This window comes from Gallinula chloropus, assembly GCF_964237585.1.
Source record: "Gallinula chloropus genome assembly, chromosome: 2".
Lineage (NCBI taxonomy): Eukaryota > Metazoa > Chordata > Aves > Gruiformes > Rallidae > Gallinula > Gallinula chloropus.
In genome coordinates, this window is record NC_140086.1 from 6,558,092 (window position 1) to 6,574,897 (window position 16,806).

The 16,806-nt window shown below is 40.7% G+C and overlaps 1 protein-coding gene across 1 annotated transcript in view; it reads left to right on the plus strand.

Annotated features, from left to right (window-relative positions):
* The window catches only part of COL22A1 (collagen type XXII alpha 1 chain), a gene marked incomplete at both ends in the record, with an annotated part of 207,127 nt that overhangs the window by 128,289 nt on the left and 62,032 nt on the right, over window positions 1-16,806 (plus strand). The window contains 6 exons of the mRNA XM_084280247.1: window positions 2,294-2,347; window positions 11,647-11,700; window positions 12,050-12,103; window positions 13,078-13,131; window positions 14,832-14,885; window positions 15,153-15,188. Of these exons, the coding sequence (XP_084136373.1) occupies window positions 2,294-2,347; window positions 11,647-11,700; window positions 12,050-12,103; window positions 13,078-13,131; window positions 14,832-14,885; window positions 15,153-15,188 (306 nt within the window). The remainder of the gene's footprint in view (window positions 1-2,293; window positions 2,348-11,646; window positions 11,701-12,049; window positions 12,104-13,077; window positions 13,132-14,831; window positions 14,886-15,152; window positions 15,189-16,806) is intronic.

The following is a 16,806-nucleotide window of genomic DNA, read 5'->3' on the forward strand; positions in this document are numbered from 1 at the left end:
CCAAGGAATATTTTACAGGTGGGATCAAGTTTCCAAAAAGCAGCAATTCAGCAAACTGTAACCAGAAAATGCCCTTATATCATAAAGCTGCTAAAGCCATACCCTTGTGGACCTCCAAAATAAGGTCTGGTGTACTACTCACATCTCTTCACTTGCAAGGTTACAAGGTTCATTGGGATTTTGTTGCTCTGAACACTACCATGTGTATCACCCATCGTGGTTCTATGGAGTGCACACAATAGGGTATGTTCATGCTCTCCAATATACTATATCTGATTTAGGATGACTACTTAGGTAGTGAATTCCTTTATGCTCCTCCAAAGGGTTGTATCAAAACTGTTTGTATAGATTCCTGCCTCTGTTGTTGTCTCTGAAGTAGAATCTAAGATGCACAGACCTTGCAAGGGAAGGTATAAGGTGGGTATTAATAATGTCCAGTGACCAGTGAGGTTGGTGGGACATGAAGGAACCAGTTATGTTGTGTTGTATACTGACCTCAATGCTGTAGCTGTGAAACCACTCCCCTTAATAAATGGATCCCTTTTTGATAGGAAGCCTGAGGTAGCATGCAGTCATACTCATCTCCCATGTCTGGCCCCATGCACCACAACTTGTGTGGTCTATTCATAAACTTATTCCTTTAAATAAGTATTTTACCAGTGTCCCTTGCATGGCCACATTGGCAGTTGACAAAATAAGAATCTTTAACTAGAAAACATGTTACATCATGTGGTTACATGAGTCCTTCAGGTTAAGAATGGTCTCTTTTTGGCTTCAATAAGCAAAGGAAGGATGGGCTTTGAAAAAGTAGAACGAGCACTCATAAATAGTGCATGTGCTTGAGTATATAGTGTAGATCTTTATTGGTATTACCCCAAATAATTTCCTGGAAATTACTACAAACTACTTGTATCCAAGGACTTTATAATCACTCCTCTAATTTTCTTCTTAAATTCTTCTGTATGTGACAGCTGCTTACTCTGAGAAAAATAAGGAAAAGATCAGATTCTGACATGCCAGCTAATGAAATTCAGTCAAAACTGGGTAAAATATTATGAAAACTTGGGGGGTTTTGTGATGTTTACATTTTTTCACTCATTTAACTCAGCAGAAATTATCTAAATTGTTTCTGGAGATATTTCAATAATAAAAAAATAAAAGAAATAAATCCATATCTGACTTTTATACTTCTGTATGTCCAATTTCATCACCAGTGACATGGACTTGCTTAGTTTATTATAATGTCCTTCTAGAAAGAAAATTAGTTTGGGTAAGAAGTAGAAATGGGGGTGTGGAAATCACTTTACTCTGTGTCTCAAATATTTACACGACTCTTCTGGCACCGTGCTAATATATTACTAACAACCTCAGGACTATTAATGATTCAGGGTCTATTACACGCTAGTGAAGGATAGATTATTTTTACAAGAAAGCTGAGTCACAAAATATGTTACTTGCTCAAAGTAACACAGCAATTCATCTGTTGAGATCAGGAGCAAATCCAACCTCTGCCTTAACTCCAGTGTTTCAGGCATCCTTTCTGCATCCTTTCTTCATCTTTTTTTCTTGTGTGGGACTTGTTGTTTGTGAACTGTTTGAGGTCAAACGCATGGGGAACACAGGTGCCACAGCATCCATATAGGTGAACTTATCTCAAGGGTATTCTTCAGGTCCTGGCTTATCCTTTCCTTGCAGTGGTGAAGGTCTCTTGTTCCTTTGGAGGAATGTTTTTTTTTGCTTGCAGAGTAGTCATTGAGCTCTGTCCCTTGATGATGATGCCAACCCTAGTTAGAAATGCCTCATGGAGTCATGTTTTCTGACTTAGATGTTTTGAATGTTTTATATCCATCCATACACTAGAGTTCTGAATTATTTTCTTTCTTACAGCACAAAAAACACAAGGGACATTGCTTGACTTTGCTGGGGAGTGGTTGAAGGGCTAGATTGTAGAAAGAGAAGTGCCTCTCTGCACATGTCTACACATGGTACCTCCCTTGGCTGCATCTCAGCACTGTGACTTCTCTGAACCTCCTTGGGAAGCACGGTGGGACTGCAGAGTGTAAGAGATGCCAAGACGTGCATGAGACCCACCCTCATCCATGGGGGCTCTTATCACAATCAGCAGAAATACAGACCTGACAAAGATAACTAGAGTTTCACATCCAAATGGTGTCTGCTACCTTCATTTTTAGCCTTTATGTTTCATATACCCATCTTGGGATCAGGGACTTTGGAAAGTCAGTAGCAGTCTTTGCCCTGGTGTCTAACATTTTCTCTTCTATTGAACATGCAGGGTAAAAAGGGAGAACCTGGATTCCCAGGAATCAATGGTCTGATTGGCCCTCAGGTAAGTGATGATTTCTTCATTTTCATATAACGTGAAAAAAACCCATATTTTGTGGCAATAGGTGACTTGGAACCACATTGAACTGTGTAGTGACCTTGTGGCCATCTGAACTGTCTTTGAAGTTGGTGTTTCTCCTTTAAGAGCCAAACTAATTTATCCTGTTGTGATTGGGAAAGGTCTGCCTGTCTGGCAGCAATTACTTTTACCTTCCACAGCTTTTCAGCATATTTGAACAGGGACATAAGGAGGTGTTTTGTATGTGATTTCCACGTTGCTTGTGCATTAGAACAGTATCATTCCAGAGGGACAGCAATGATTTGTGTTTTGTAATATTTAGGACAGTGTCTCAACTAATTGTTGTCTGTGTGAATTGGCAATTGCAGACAAACCTCCTGTGGGGCAGTCTTGGGGGAAGAAGCAGTTTAAAAGATATTTGCTATTCAGAAAGCACGCTTCTTTGAGCACAAGACTGCTTTTGTGGCTTTGACACATTTCTAGCTGTTATAGATGGATAGGTGTTGGTTTATAGAGGAAAGTAGAGACAGAGGCTTAAAACTAAATGTTTATTCTACCTGTGGGAAGGGATGTCTTAAGTTAATGACCCCTTAGCTCCTTTATTTTTTTAAAGCTTTTGGCAAGTTAGGGCTCCAGACTGCACCATCTGTAACATCATAAGGACAAAATACTGCTGTGTGTGCTAAGAATGGTCAGAAAGGATTTGGCTCCGCCTTGGATCAACCCAGTCTGCCCTGCATTATAGTTACTCTGACACTTGCCTCTGGCTTGGTTTCTTGCTAGCTCTGTAGCCAAATTCAGCTGATCTGAGTCACTTTTTCAGGTCACCCCTGCAGTAAGAAAAAACCTCTGTGGGAATATCCTTAAGTAGGAAGGATGTGTCCTCACTTTCAGCTGACCACTTGGGGTAAAACGGAGCATTTCATTCATTCCCCTTTTCAATAATAAATTAATGAACTAGGCCTTTGGCTTTGGGGTTTTATTTCAATAATCAGTTACATTTTGGGCAGGAATGAACAGCCCCCATTACTACAGCTGTTGGGGATGTGTTGCAACAAACAGCACATTGCAAGGCAGCAGATGCTGATTTTTCATTTATTTCCCCTGGCAAGCTCTGCCCTTGTAACCAGGAAACACGATCTAGAAATGGTTTCTGTGGCAGACGTTTCATAATGAGCTGTTCACATGTCTGTGGAGGGTGTCAGGGTGGCAATCCAAGGGCTTGTGACCCAGTGCAGGTGAAGACTTTTGTGTCTGGCTGGGAACTTTGACCTGTGAACCACCACTTGATACTGGTTTACCTATTTTTAAGACCTTTTTCCTTTGGTACATATTTGGTTTGCAAGTATTTCAGCAGCAGCCTTCAAGAGGAATGAAGACAGTATTTCTAACAAATTTGAATTATTTTCCTGTTTGTTTGCAGTTGTTTTTTTTCCACTGCATAACATTTAAAGTTCCCCCAAGCCTTCTGAACCATCTGTGTAGCCACTGGGAGAGGTTTTTCCTTCCTTTTGGGGAAAGATATTTCTCCATGCATTATTTCTGAGATATCTGACACTATCCATCCAAACAAAGTCATACTTGTTCAGCTCAAGTTCCCTGTATTTTTTTTTTAATATATGCATGTGTTAGCAATTTTATAAATGTATCTGAGAAATTTCCTGACGTAGCATTAAGTAATTTTCCTTTCTGCACAGGCTAAATAAAGTTAGCAATTTTTTTGTTAATTAAAACTGCATATAATGCTAGCCCCATTGAGGGATACTTAATTTGACTGTTCCTCCAAGCTAACCAGAAGAATGGAAAAATATTGCTCCTGTCCCTGCAGTGGCATTCTGTTCTGGACATATTACTGCAGATTTCCATATTTCTTTTTGGAGAAAGTGCTTACATTGAGTTTGTGACAAAACTACTTTTCAGCTTAACAGCACTTTTTGTGACATTAGATTTTTTAAGCACTTTATCAGCATTATTTTTTTTTTCCTTAATAAGACTATGTCCCAAAAAACCCAGGAAGAAAAGTGGTTTCCTTATGCTGTGGTTACGTGAATATTCTTCCAAATTGTGTATGGAAGTTTGTGTCACCTGTTCTTGGGCTATCTCCATGGCATTGAGGACTAATTGAATTTAGTTGGCCATACATAAACTAGATTAGGACACTAAAATATCCTCCCTTTCCTTTGCTATTTTAAATAATCTTTTGCTTTTTTTTTTTTTACTTGATTCCATCCATTGATAGCTGTATGGACCAAAGGTGATAATGGATATAGGAGCTATATTGTTGCTGAAAGACATAAAAAAGACCATGTGAAGTTATTGTTGGGCTTTGTCAAGAAAAATAGTTGATGTCATGCTCAGTCCAACTGAGAAGCTACAGAAGGATCAGGCAACAGTGCAAGGGAACCAACCTGAGGGCTACACCACAGCAGGGTCAGCAGATCCAATGATGAACTGCAGTTGAGATGATACCAATCCGACTTTCAAGGACTATTGGCTGGGTGTGGTCTCATTTGAGATTCAAATTAAGTGTCAAATCCTGAAGCAGCAGCTAGGAAGCAACTTCTCAGTTAGCCTGGGGATGTTTTGTGACAATAGGTTAAATTTAGTTTTGCTTTGTCTTGCACACACCAACACAAACTAAATTTTAATCCAAAAAGATTTAGAGCAGACACTGTGGGTCTGATTTCCCCCCCTGGATATGAATGATTTTCCTGCAGCAAGGACACAGACATCTGAACTCATAATGTGTTTATGTTGTTATTATTTATTTGTACTATTATAGTTTCCAGGAACCTTAATCATGGGCCAAACTTCTATTGCAGTAGGCTGTTCAAATGCAGACTGAAAAATGAGCAGTTTTGTAAGAAGCTTTCAGATGGAACAGATGGATGGGTACCAAGCACAGGAAACAAGGCTGTGCATTTCTGCATGGTCACCCAAGATCTCAGTATACCTTGTCTATCCCATCATCTGTTGATAGGAAGAGTTCAGAGAGGGGGATGAGCCCAGTTGATGAAATACCTTTGCAAATGCTTTTCTAGGCACGAGAGGCATCCTGAGGAGGAAGGAGTTCTACAGTTAGGCAGTGTGGGCTAAGTGAGCCATGAAGGCTGCATTCACAGTCTCAGCTAAGAGGACAGCAGATGCCCTGGTGCTTACCAAGGGCTCAGACACTCCAAGCTGTATAATTGAATCACCAGAGCTGGGACTTGGCTCGAAATACATGTACATGTTTGGTTGAGGAAGAGGATGCAGATGTCTGACCTCCTGTTGATTAAGATCCAGTTAATATAATCAGTGGAGCCTGAAGCTCTCTCAAAGCACATACCTACCAATGGTCCACTCGGCCACTCTAGACTCCCTGACCTGAGCAGATACATGCTGTCTAGCTCTGAGATAGTGAAACAAGTGAAAACTCTTTGAGTTTTAAACATCAATGCCATACCTCACAGTTGCAGTGTCTCTAATGACAATTTTTAGCCTGGAGAAGAGGAGGCTGAGGGGAGACCACATCACTGCCTACAACTACCTGAAAGGAGGTTGTGGAGAGGTGGGAGATGGTCTCTTCAGCCAGCTGACAGGAGATAGGACAAGGAACAATGGCACAAAGCTGTGCCAGGGCAGGGTCAGATTAGATGTTAGGAAAAAATTTTTTACTGAAAGAGTTGTGAGGGCCTGGAACAGGCTGCCCAGGGAGGGGGTTGAGTCACCATCCCTGGATGTGTTTTAAAAAAGGGTAGATGAGTACTTAGGGATATGGTTTAGCACAGGACAGGAACGGTTGGACTTGATGATCTTAAAGATCTTTTCCAACCTTGTGAGTCTGTAATCTGTGATTGAGGTTTGCCTTGCACTAGATAACCTGGTGGAATAACAAAGACTTGCAAGGAAGACCAGTACAAGCTGTACCTCTTATAGTCATGGCTGACAGTGATTTAATTAGTATAGACTTGTCCGTAGGGTGTGAGCTCAAGCCCAGCTTTTCTTAAGTAATTCAGGAAATAAATTACATCCCCTGAACTGCATGGTGTCCTGAACGTCCTTTTTATAATGCAAGTTAAGTGTAAGGATACAGGCCCCAGCTGCAAAGCTTAGATTGAATTCAAACTATGCCAGTGCTGCTCAAAATTGGAAGATATTGCTCAGAGTTACCTTTAATAAGATCTATAACTTTAACAAAAATAAAGAAGGTAAAAAAAGTCTTCACCTGTGCAGATCACTAATAGTACTGAAACAAAAGAGGGTAAGGGAGGGGTTTTTTTTTGGTTGTTTTTCTTATAGCTGCACTGGCTCAGTAAACCAAATCAAAGAGAACACACAGGGAAATAAATCTCCCTCTGTAGACAAAAGAGATCATGTCCATATTTTACACTAAGTGATGAAATTAAACAAATGCTGCCTTTAACTGGAAGCAAGAAATTCTCCTGGAGAGGCTGCTATGTACAAAGTCAACTTTATTCAGTACTTTTACAGAGCTGGAAAGACAGTTCACAGAACTTTTGTTAAAAAAACATTTTCTTTTTTCCTTTTTTTTTTTGTTCTTTTTTTCTTTCTCTTTTTCTTTTTCTTTTTTTTTTTTTTTAATAATGTTGGTACTCCAATTACAATGCCACCTGGTGAAATAACCAGAGGCCTCATCCACTTAAGAATTATGGCTCTATGAATGAAGCCAATTATAGACCATGCATTCTAAGTAAATAGTCAGATCTGTTGGCTCTTCAGGATTTTGGTTTTCAGTGTCATCAGCAACAGCCTTTTTCTATATCCTCTTGTCTTTGTCTTGGTTTGTAAGTTCAGACTTAAGCAAAGAGAGCAGTATGGTGCTCTAATGCAGTATTACTGAAAATAATTCACAGCAGTTGTGCTGGTGGATACAGTAGTGTCTGGGGTGAGAAATGAAGAGCAGATTTGAGGAGCTGATCCCAGAACCCACTCAGGTGTAGCAGAGGAGAAACGGAGGGTTGGGTTAGCACATGATACAGTGAGACACATGGGCCGCTCCACAAAACTATCTGCAACAGCCTCATTTCTGATGGAGAGAAGTGGAAATTAAGGGGAGACAGCTCAAAGACAACAGGAAGGGTCTGTGGGGACTTTCTGCAAGGTTAAATTACAGGGAGTAATTGGTTTTGAAGTGGAAACAAGCAGACACTGGAGGGGAAAAGGCTGTCAGCACCATAGTTTTGCATTTTTCTGTCACTGTGGCAGTAGACAGGATGCTTCTGCATGTCCTGGAGGTTCTTCTCATTCATAAAGCTGACACACTGCCTAAAATGCTGAGACCCCAGTCTGTTTTGACATGGGTTAAGGGCTTATCTAAGCCTTTCTCACAGTGTAAGAGAATCCAGTCATCCGCATGGAATACTATAAAGAAAATATGTCTGTGCAAGCTTTGCCTCCAGAGACAGTTATCCGGAAAAGCCATCACATTTCAGTTTCCATCTTGAAATGGCATTTGTTCACCTCCCTCTAAAACATAGCCATCCCTTCTTTCATGGAAAAGAGATTTAGGCTGAGCAGCCTAATGATGTCACAGACAAAGGATTTTGTTCCTTTTCAGAGCTTCCTTAGGGAGTGCAGATCCGAAATCTTAATAGCCTTGCCTTTCCAAGCCTGTCTTTCAGCAAGGTACACACTGGGAGAGAAGAGCATCCTTTAGTGGATCCTGGAGGAGAGGCACAGCTGTTCCTCCAATACAAAGAGGGTCAGATTTCTTTCCTGAGAACTGTCCCTGCATTACATTGCCTAAGGAATGGAGCTGAATGAAACACAAGCCTGAAAAAATCCACCCACCAATGTTTTTGAAAGATGTCCCACCCCATGACAGACACATACCTCTATACACTATTTGGATTTTAATGAACATTTGAAATATTTTTGTTTCAAAGGAACAGTTGGAAAATACATTGAATTAAGTACTTTGGTTGAAGATCCATGTTTTGTGTTTGTTTTCCAAACTGAGTTTATGTATTCCTGTTTTAGAATAAAGTTTCCATACATCAATTTTGGCTTCAGTGTGTAGGAAGCACACATCCAAGTCTTTACCAGCCAGAATGAAATGCTTCATGACTGCTTTCTTCTAGATCAGTGTCAACACTGGGGGCTAGATTTGGGGCAGGGGCTCTTCTCTGTATAATTCATCAAACGGTCTCTGAAAAAGATGATTGGTAAAATCAGGTACTTTTATCTGGATTCAATTAGAAAAGGGAAGCAAAGAAAACAGATGGTGTGAGATTCTGGGGTTAAGTTTTACAGACTATCATGCTGCTGGTTTTCAAGTCACAAATAAATGTTGTCAGTTTAATCCTTTCTAAATATTTAGAAAGGACAGTCCTTGTTCTGAAGTATGTTCAGAAGTCAGGAGAAGGGCCACAACAATATTTCTATACAAGTGACATTGATTTGTTCTGGACAGTAGCAAAAAGGAGGGCTCCCTAAAAGACATAGAATCATAGAATCATAAAATGTGTTAGGTTGGAAGGAACCTTTAGAGGTCATCTAGTCCAACCCCTCTGCAGTAAGCAGGGACACCTTCACTAGATCAGGTTGTATGATGTATTTCTGCAGCTTCCATGTGACTGTGACATTTTATTTGTCTGTGTCCCAGTGACTTGCTGTAGCCCAGCCTGCAGAAGGCAAGAGAACCAGTAGAACAGCAGATGTACTGGTATACACAGTCAGCTGGAGCAGGCTGTCAGCATCTTGTGCATCTCCCAGGGATATTGATGGTCATTATGTCAAGCTGTTCTTTCTGCATCAATCTCAGAGAGGCTTTTATAAAAAGAGCTTTCCATCAGTGGGTGTAATGTTTGTTGGTGCAATGTGTGGTGAAAATACCTGAACAAACTAGTCTTGGGTATGCCATCCTGGGTGATTGCTGTCATGAAGATCAATGAAATGGAATTATTAGTGGTAAGGATCAGTATACTTCCAATTCAAGACTTAGGGTTGCAGAAGGTTATTTTGGTCCAGAATATAAAAAGTTTATGAGAATAATTAGAAATTATCTTAGATAGCAAGAATACTAGGAGAAATAATTGGCATGAGGAGGATGTAGTACTTCATTCTTCAGGGATTACAGTATTTGCTTAAGTGAGACTTTGCTTTTGGAGCAGGTTGAACTCTGTCTGTATTGTGTAGGGTAACTTCACACTATTCAAGCAATTCTTAGGCCGAGACTGTGTCCAGGCTGATGTTTTCATCTCCTGGTAGAAGCTCCTATTTGTAGGGCCATGGAGAAAGTGCATTTGATAGTGGGAAGAGCACTTTCTTTACTGCACTTACACCTAGTCCAGTGTGCTGCTGGATGAGTCTGGTGTTGTATTTCTAAAGGTACATTTGCCTTCTTTCCCAGTACTGTACCTAGTCTTTGTGGATGCCCCTTCTTGGAGCCAGTTCCTTCTGCAGGGCCTCTCAGCAATACCATGCTTGAGGAGGTGGAGTAGGGCCAAGCAGAACTTCCAGGTCCCTGATGTTTGAGGTGACTCTATCCAGTTGCACCCGTAGAGTTCTATTTTTCTCTTGTGCTGGGCTAAAGGGGACTGTCGATTCTTTTCTTTGAGTGGTGAAGCCTTTTGTAAGTGTTGGATGGTCTCAGTCAGGTCTCCTGGTGGGACTAGAACTCCTTAACTGAGGGGGCTCCTTTCAGTAGCAGCTGAACCAACATTCCCAGAAGCCAATGCAAAGGTCCCCAGGAATTGTATCAGCAGCATCAGTACATCCCAAAGGACAACTTTCTGGCTAGTTTTTAGTTGTGTTTACATTTGAGGCATTCTACAAATGCTCGTATTGTTGGTGTGATGACTCCATGTCTGTTCTGAGTTGCAATGAAAGCAGATAGTGGGAGCTAAGCAACCTCAGGTCCCTTTTATGGTCTCTTTGCCCCATCTATTGGTAAGAGGCTGTCTTGTCTTCTGGCTGAATTTTTCCACCCCTATTTATTCTAAAAAGCATATCTGATGCCGTCTCTGCCAAACCATGCCATAAATAACCCCATGTCCTCACTTTTCTTCACTGTTTTCTTCCTGTTGGAGATATTTTTCCTTAAGTGGGAAATGCTGGTATCGATCCGTGAATTGTAATCAGTTAATCACAAAAGCTGGGCTTTGTGACACTGAGTGGTGACATGGGTCTAGCAGGGAAAACGCTGACTGGCCATTTTCTGTCTTGTGTCAGATGCTCAGTTTCAATTCTTTACACAGGGTTTTTGGGTGTGGGCAGGGTGTGGGTTTTATTATATTTTTCTTTAAGTACAAACACACCACAAGGTGCTGAAAACTGAAAATGAATGAAATCAACACGTTAGAAAGACAGAAAGAGGCAGCCAGGGTAAAATTTCAACTCAGTCATATATCCACTCCTCACATCCATCCTCATATCCTGATCCAAAAAAAATACATGGCCACATGTTCATTCTAAGCACAGGAGAAATCCTGTCTTGTCTACAGTGGATACTGGGAGTAACAAACACCTCTCCACCTGTTAAGATCTGTTGAGTATGGAAACAGATTTCTCATCTAGGAAGCCAAATATAAGAATTTGTTCAACACACAAAAAGAAATTCCTTGTGAGTTGTATGGCTACTGAGACAATATTTTTCCTAAGAGAAATGTCTGTTGCAGGGTGATGTGTAAGACAGACAGGACATTTCCAACTGAACTTTGAGTTTGTGAGGACCTTTCATTATCAACAAGGTTAATGAACACTGAAATAGTGGTACATTTCTTTTAAAGCATCTGATATACTACATTGTTTCTCCATTCTCTTGGATGCATTTCTTTTAACCCAGCCCTCCCACCCCCAAAAGGTCCAACCACAAGCCTGTTCCATTCAGTAGTTACTTCAGAAATCTTTTTGCAGAGGGGAATAACATTAATCAAGATTAAGTTGGGCTGGATACCATAAGGTATCCTACTTATCAAACTTTATGTTGTTCATTACAACACAAGGGGGTTGGACCCAATGATCCCTCAAGGTCCCTTCCAACCCCTACAATTCTGTGATTCTGTGAATACCGTTGGTGTCCTTCAACTCCTCTGACTCTTGACCAATAGCAGAGGATGGAGCTCACCTTGCAACAGTAATAATCAGTGGGTTAAATGGGAGTTTCTGTTCTGCACATGAGCATCATTCCCTGGCACCCTGCATTTTTTTGATCCAAGTTAATGACACAAATCTCAGTGCTCTTTTGCTTCAATTAGGGCCCCAACTGCACAAGAAAAGACCTGAGACTTTCAGCCACTATTGGAGAGTTTAATAAACTAATTTTGCTTTCTCTCTTACAGGGACCTCCAGGGCCCCCAGGTATTGCTGGACCCCCTGGACCACCTGGATCACCGGTAAGAGAACAGGCTTTGGGTATTTTTTTTGCTTGTTTTATATGAAGAAGAGATAAAAATAGCTGGGGAGACGTTTAGATCGTGGGTTTCAGTGGGAACTGAGTCAGAACCTATAGCAATGTGTTTTGTCTTGTATTTTCTCACTGAAAAGCCACAGCTTGGCCTCGAGGACAGCTTCTCTGTGCTGAGCATTAGAACCACATCAGTGCTACCCAGGGATAATTCAGTGTTTTCAGGACCTCCCACAGCAAAGACCTGACTGCCATGGAAGGGAAAATTGTACCACTGAGGTAGCTGCAAAGGATGGAAATACTGATTATTTTTTTGTTGTTCTGGTCTCATTTTTCAGGGTCTTCCAGGAGAAATTGGAGTTTCTGGTAAAACTGGACCACCGGGACCAGCTGTAAGTGTTGAGGAACTGCTTCTCTTGCCTCCATGCTCCCCATGACTTCACATAATTTAATTCTCAAGTCTTTGATTCATTTCCTGCAACTTGTCTGCACTCAGGGTTTTAATGTGGGCTCCAACACTATCACCTTCAATGCAGACATTAGCCTCTGACACCTTTTGTGAGCAAGAGTTTTACCAGATGCAGCTCCACTATTCCTGCACATTGGGACCATGATGTTTTCTTTATGTGCTCCCTTTCAAAAGTAATTTTACATTTGGCAAGATACTGTTCTTCTAAACCTGGAGTTTCCTGAATCAGGCCAAAGAACTTAGAATTAAAATCTCGGATTTAGCAGAGCACAGCAATTTCTGTTGTATGTTCAGTCAAGAAAGTAGAGTTATGAAATACCTAATACTAAGAAGTGCCACCTACAGCCTGCAGTGTTTGAGGCTTGACTGACACTCAGAAATGTGATAACATTTTTTTATCACCATTTTAAATGCTTTATGGGAAGTAATTTTAATTCTTATCTTGCTGAACAATTTTGTCACCATGTGTTGAAAATTTAATTTTAGGAGTCTACATATTGTATAAGAAATTACTGATATTTAAAAGGAGAAATAGACTTTAAAAAACCTTTATAGCTAGAGATAATAGAGACTTACAGAGAATGAGAAGTAAAAAAACCGTAATTTTTTAAAGTTATTTAAGAATCCACAGTGCATGAAAGTGCTGTACTGTTTTGTTCTCTGTAACAACACTGACATCCAGTGGTCATTCACCAAAACTGTGATACTGGAAAAAAACCCATGCAGATACGGGAATTGTGAGAACTTTGGTTTTGCAAAACAAAATGCATGAGGTGGTTCTTCTTTCCATAAACATAGGTCAGTGGCAAGAGGGATGAACTGAATATGCTTGTGCTGAGCTTGCTGTTGACAATTTTAAGAGCATGCACTGACAGCTAATTATTTTTTCTTGTTTAGGGACTGCCTGGCAAGGATGGATTCAATGGACTTCCTGGGCTTCCAGGTCAAAAGGCAAGTGACACCACATACACCAGTATTAATGTGCTTACCTGTGCAGCTTATCTGGGTTAGATAGCAAGGGTATGTAGGAATGGGACTGTGTCTCCAGAGCCAAACTCCACCTTAACACTCCCATACACTAAGTCACCAGTGTATGGGACCAAGTCAACTGCTGTAGTTATACTGTACTGAGTTGCTATGACGATGGAGCTGGTTGCAAATACAGCAGGGATGAGACATACTCTTCCGGTCTTCAAATGCTGCCTCTCATTTGGCAAACACACCTGAGTGCAAACAGAGAATCTTCTACTGTCACTCAGGAAAGCCAGTGACACTGGCATATGTCCAAGACACAAAGTGGAAGAGATCATAGAATCATAGAATGGTCTGGATTGGAAGGGACCCCAAGGATCAGAGAGCTCCAACCCCCCTGCCACAGGCAGGGACACCAACCTCCAGGACTGGATCTACTCAAGGCTGCCCAGGGCCCCATCCAACCTGGCCTTGAACATCTCCAGGGACAGGGCATCCACCACCTCTCTGGGCAGCCTGTTCCAGCACCTCACCACTCTCTCTGTAAAAAACTTCACCCTAATATCTAATCTAAACCTTCCTTCCTTTAGTTTTAATCCATCCCCCTTGTCCTGCCATTGTCTACCCTTTTAAAAAGTTGATTCCCCTTGTCGATGTTCCTTGCTTTCCTCCCTGAAGGGCTAGAAAGAAGAGATGGCATCTGCCTAAGGCTTTCACATGTCTGTGTGGCAGAAAGGCGGCTCTTCATTATCTCCTACTTCTTATGCCCCATTTGAAACTTCTACAAGTGGCAGATTGGGAAGAGTTGTCTCCTCTGCTGTCTTTGCAGTGGGAAAAGGGAGATAGGAGATGTAGAGGTACTCAAGACTCTGATTGACTGGCCATCTGGAAATGTGCCATATTTTGACTATGAAGGACAAGCTAGGCTTTGGGGATGATGGCACTATAGTAGAATAAAGCTAACAGCTCTTAACCATCTACTACCTTGGATTGTATCAGCAGTGGTGGTCTTGCATCTGATACTTGAGCACTATGACCCTTACTTGTTCAAACAACACACTACATTTATACTTTCCTCTTGCACTGACTGCTTGAGCAGTGTCCTCAGCTGCCATTTATTGGTGGATAAAGGTTTTGGAGACTATAACAAATTTCTGAGGCTAAATAAATCCTTGGACCTTATCCACAGCCCTGTGTAGTACCTACTTCACTTTCCACCTACACAGTGTGTTCCAGGTATTAATCTACCTCAGTCTCTGCTCTCAATGCTGACACCATCCATCTTGAAAGATCAGTTTCAAAGAATTTACCCAAGAGACCCAGTGGCCCAGGTCCCAGACCTAAAATTTTATTGGGTTGTTTTTTTTTAAAGAAATGATGTAGACTTTGTAATCAAGTACAATTTGAAGAAATTGAGTGGAGGTTATGTTGTTCAGGTAATTCACTATGGACATGTTTAATGTAACAGTGGCTGAGTTATTTCAGAAATATTCCAGTAGGGTGACTGGTGCTAGAGAGGAGTTTGCAAACACATAGAAAAATATTCCAGGAACCATATCCTCACATGGCTCCATTTAGCTCTTCGAAGTGATCCTTGGGATTTGAGTCAAAATGTTCCTCACCACTGACTGCAACATGCTGCACTGAGTTTGTTTATTAACTTCTTGTGTTCCCTGCAGGGAGAACAAGGGGAAAAGGGTGAGGAAGGCTTTCCTGGAAAAACTGGCCCTAAGGTAAAGTATTTTATTTCATAGTTTGATGTAGCCATTGCATCAGTCAAGGTCTGATTTTGAAAAGTCTTATACTGAAGTCAGGAGAGTAAGATTCTTCTAAAGTTGGAGGCATAAGAGGATGAGCAGATGTGGCTCATTGCCATTCTCAGGTCATGGTGTTCTGAAATGCCAAACCCTGTTTGATGCTTCTTGCTTTACTAATGAGAAAGTTTTTTTACAAAAGGGTCAGATCCTTGCGATGTTCAAGTTTTGCTTTTGTTTTTCCAGGGTGAGCCAGGGATCCGTGGCCAACCTGGTGAGCAGGTGAGCGGGAAAAATAGTCTCAGCAGCATGACTTACCTCTCAGAGTGATGTAGAGTGACCACATGCAATAACAAAGCCATTTGCCAATAATAAGATCAGTGCACGTCATTTGCATCTGCAATTGAAATTGCAACAGATTAGTGGATGAGACTCATGGTTGGACAGAACAATACAAAAATTCCAGATCATAAATATGCTAAATCCAATTATTCACTGAGTCATAGAAAACTCAATCTTCTTCCTGGTGTCTAAGGAAGAAAAAGAAGGCACAATAGCTTAAAAATATTTATTTTCCTTCACACATCACATTAAACCAAGGTGCTGGTTCTAGAGGAGGAACTTATTTGTAACAATGTGATGCAAGGGGTGAAACTGTTGTTTCTAATTTGTACATACTTGCTAGGAAAACACCCTGTGTGACTGTTAAAAGTTACAGTTACCTTAGTCTTTTTTTATTAGGATTTGAGTTTCATCAGACAACTTATTAACTTAGTCAAGACCCTGGGAAATGTCCTGGGACTTTCTAAAGCACACAGATGTCTAACAGCCCAGTCAGGATCACTAACCATAAATGTTAACATTATTATCCACATGGTACTTTCAACTGTAATATGAAAATCTGTAGAAAGAGAAACCTGTGTGAGACAGTGTGGTGGTTTGGCCCTGGCTGGAGGCCAGATGCCCACCAAAGTCACTCTATCACTCAGTTTTACAACTGGATAGGGGAGAAAATGTATATTGAGAGGCTCAGGAGTCGAGATAAGGACAGGGAAAAATCATTTCATAATTAGCATCATGGACAAATTCTCCAAATTCCTCCAAATTCCCCCCCCCCACACACACACACCCTTTTTTTATTTTCTTTGTTGGACATCCTGATTGTCCTCATGATGTTTTGGTTCTCGTCATCAGCCAGGATTCTGCAGTGGCTCTTATAAAGCAACACTCCCTCTGTCACCAAATGTTGCTTGCTTTAGAATTCTCCAAACATCACACTGATGTTCCTAGTCATACACCATCACCAAAGTGTTTTGTTCCTCATCTAATTTCTTTTACAGATTCCTTGCATCTGTATAATGAGAATATTTTGACTCTTCCTACCCTTCAGAGATAATCTCTTTAAAACAGGGATCACCTTTTCTTCATTCAGTGTTCATGTAACACACAGTGCATTTGAGTCTTGTCCATGAATGAGATCCTTTGTGAATCTAAACTACAAGGGCAGGTAGAATAATTACAAATAGGAAACCACAGGGTTAATTTCAGATGACAAACTGACTCAACCTGGAGCTAAATCTGAGAAGATTTGGTATGTTTAGAACAAACAACATGACACAGAGATTGCAATTATTCCTATAGCAAGTATTATGAAATAGAAACTTAAAGGTTTCTTTCAAATAGAAAGAAATCCAAATATGCAATAGGTCATCCAGAAAAATCTAGATCTGTTAATCCAGTGATAGTTGTACTGTTCAGATTAATACAATGCAGTTTTTGCATTTCCAGACTAGACTAGATGATTAAAAATTAAAATAAAAGTTCCATTTAAGCTGCTTTTCTTTGCTTGCTTGGTCCTTCTACAGAGCAGCATGAAGAAAACATCTTCTAAATTCCAAGA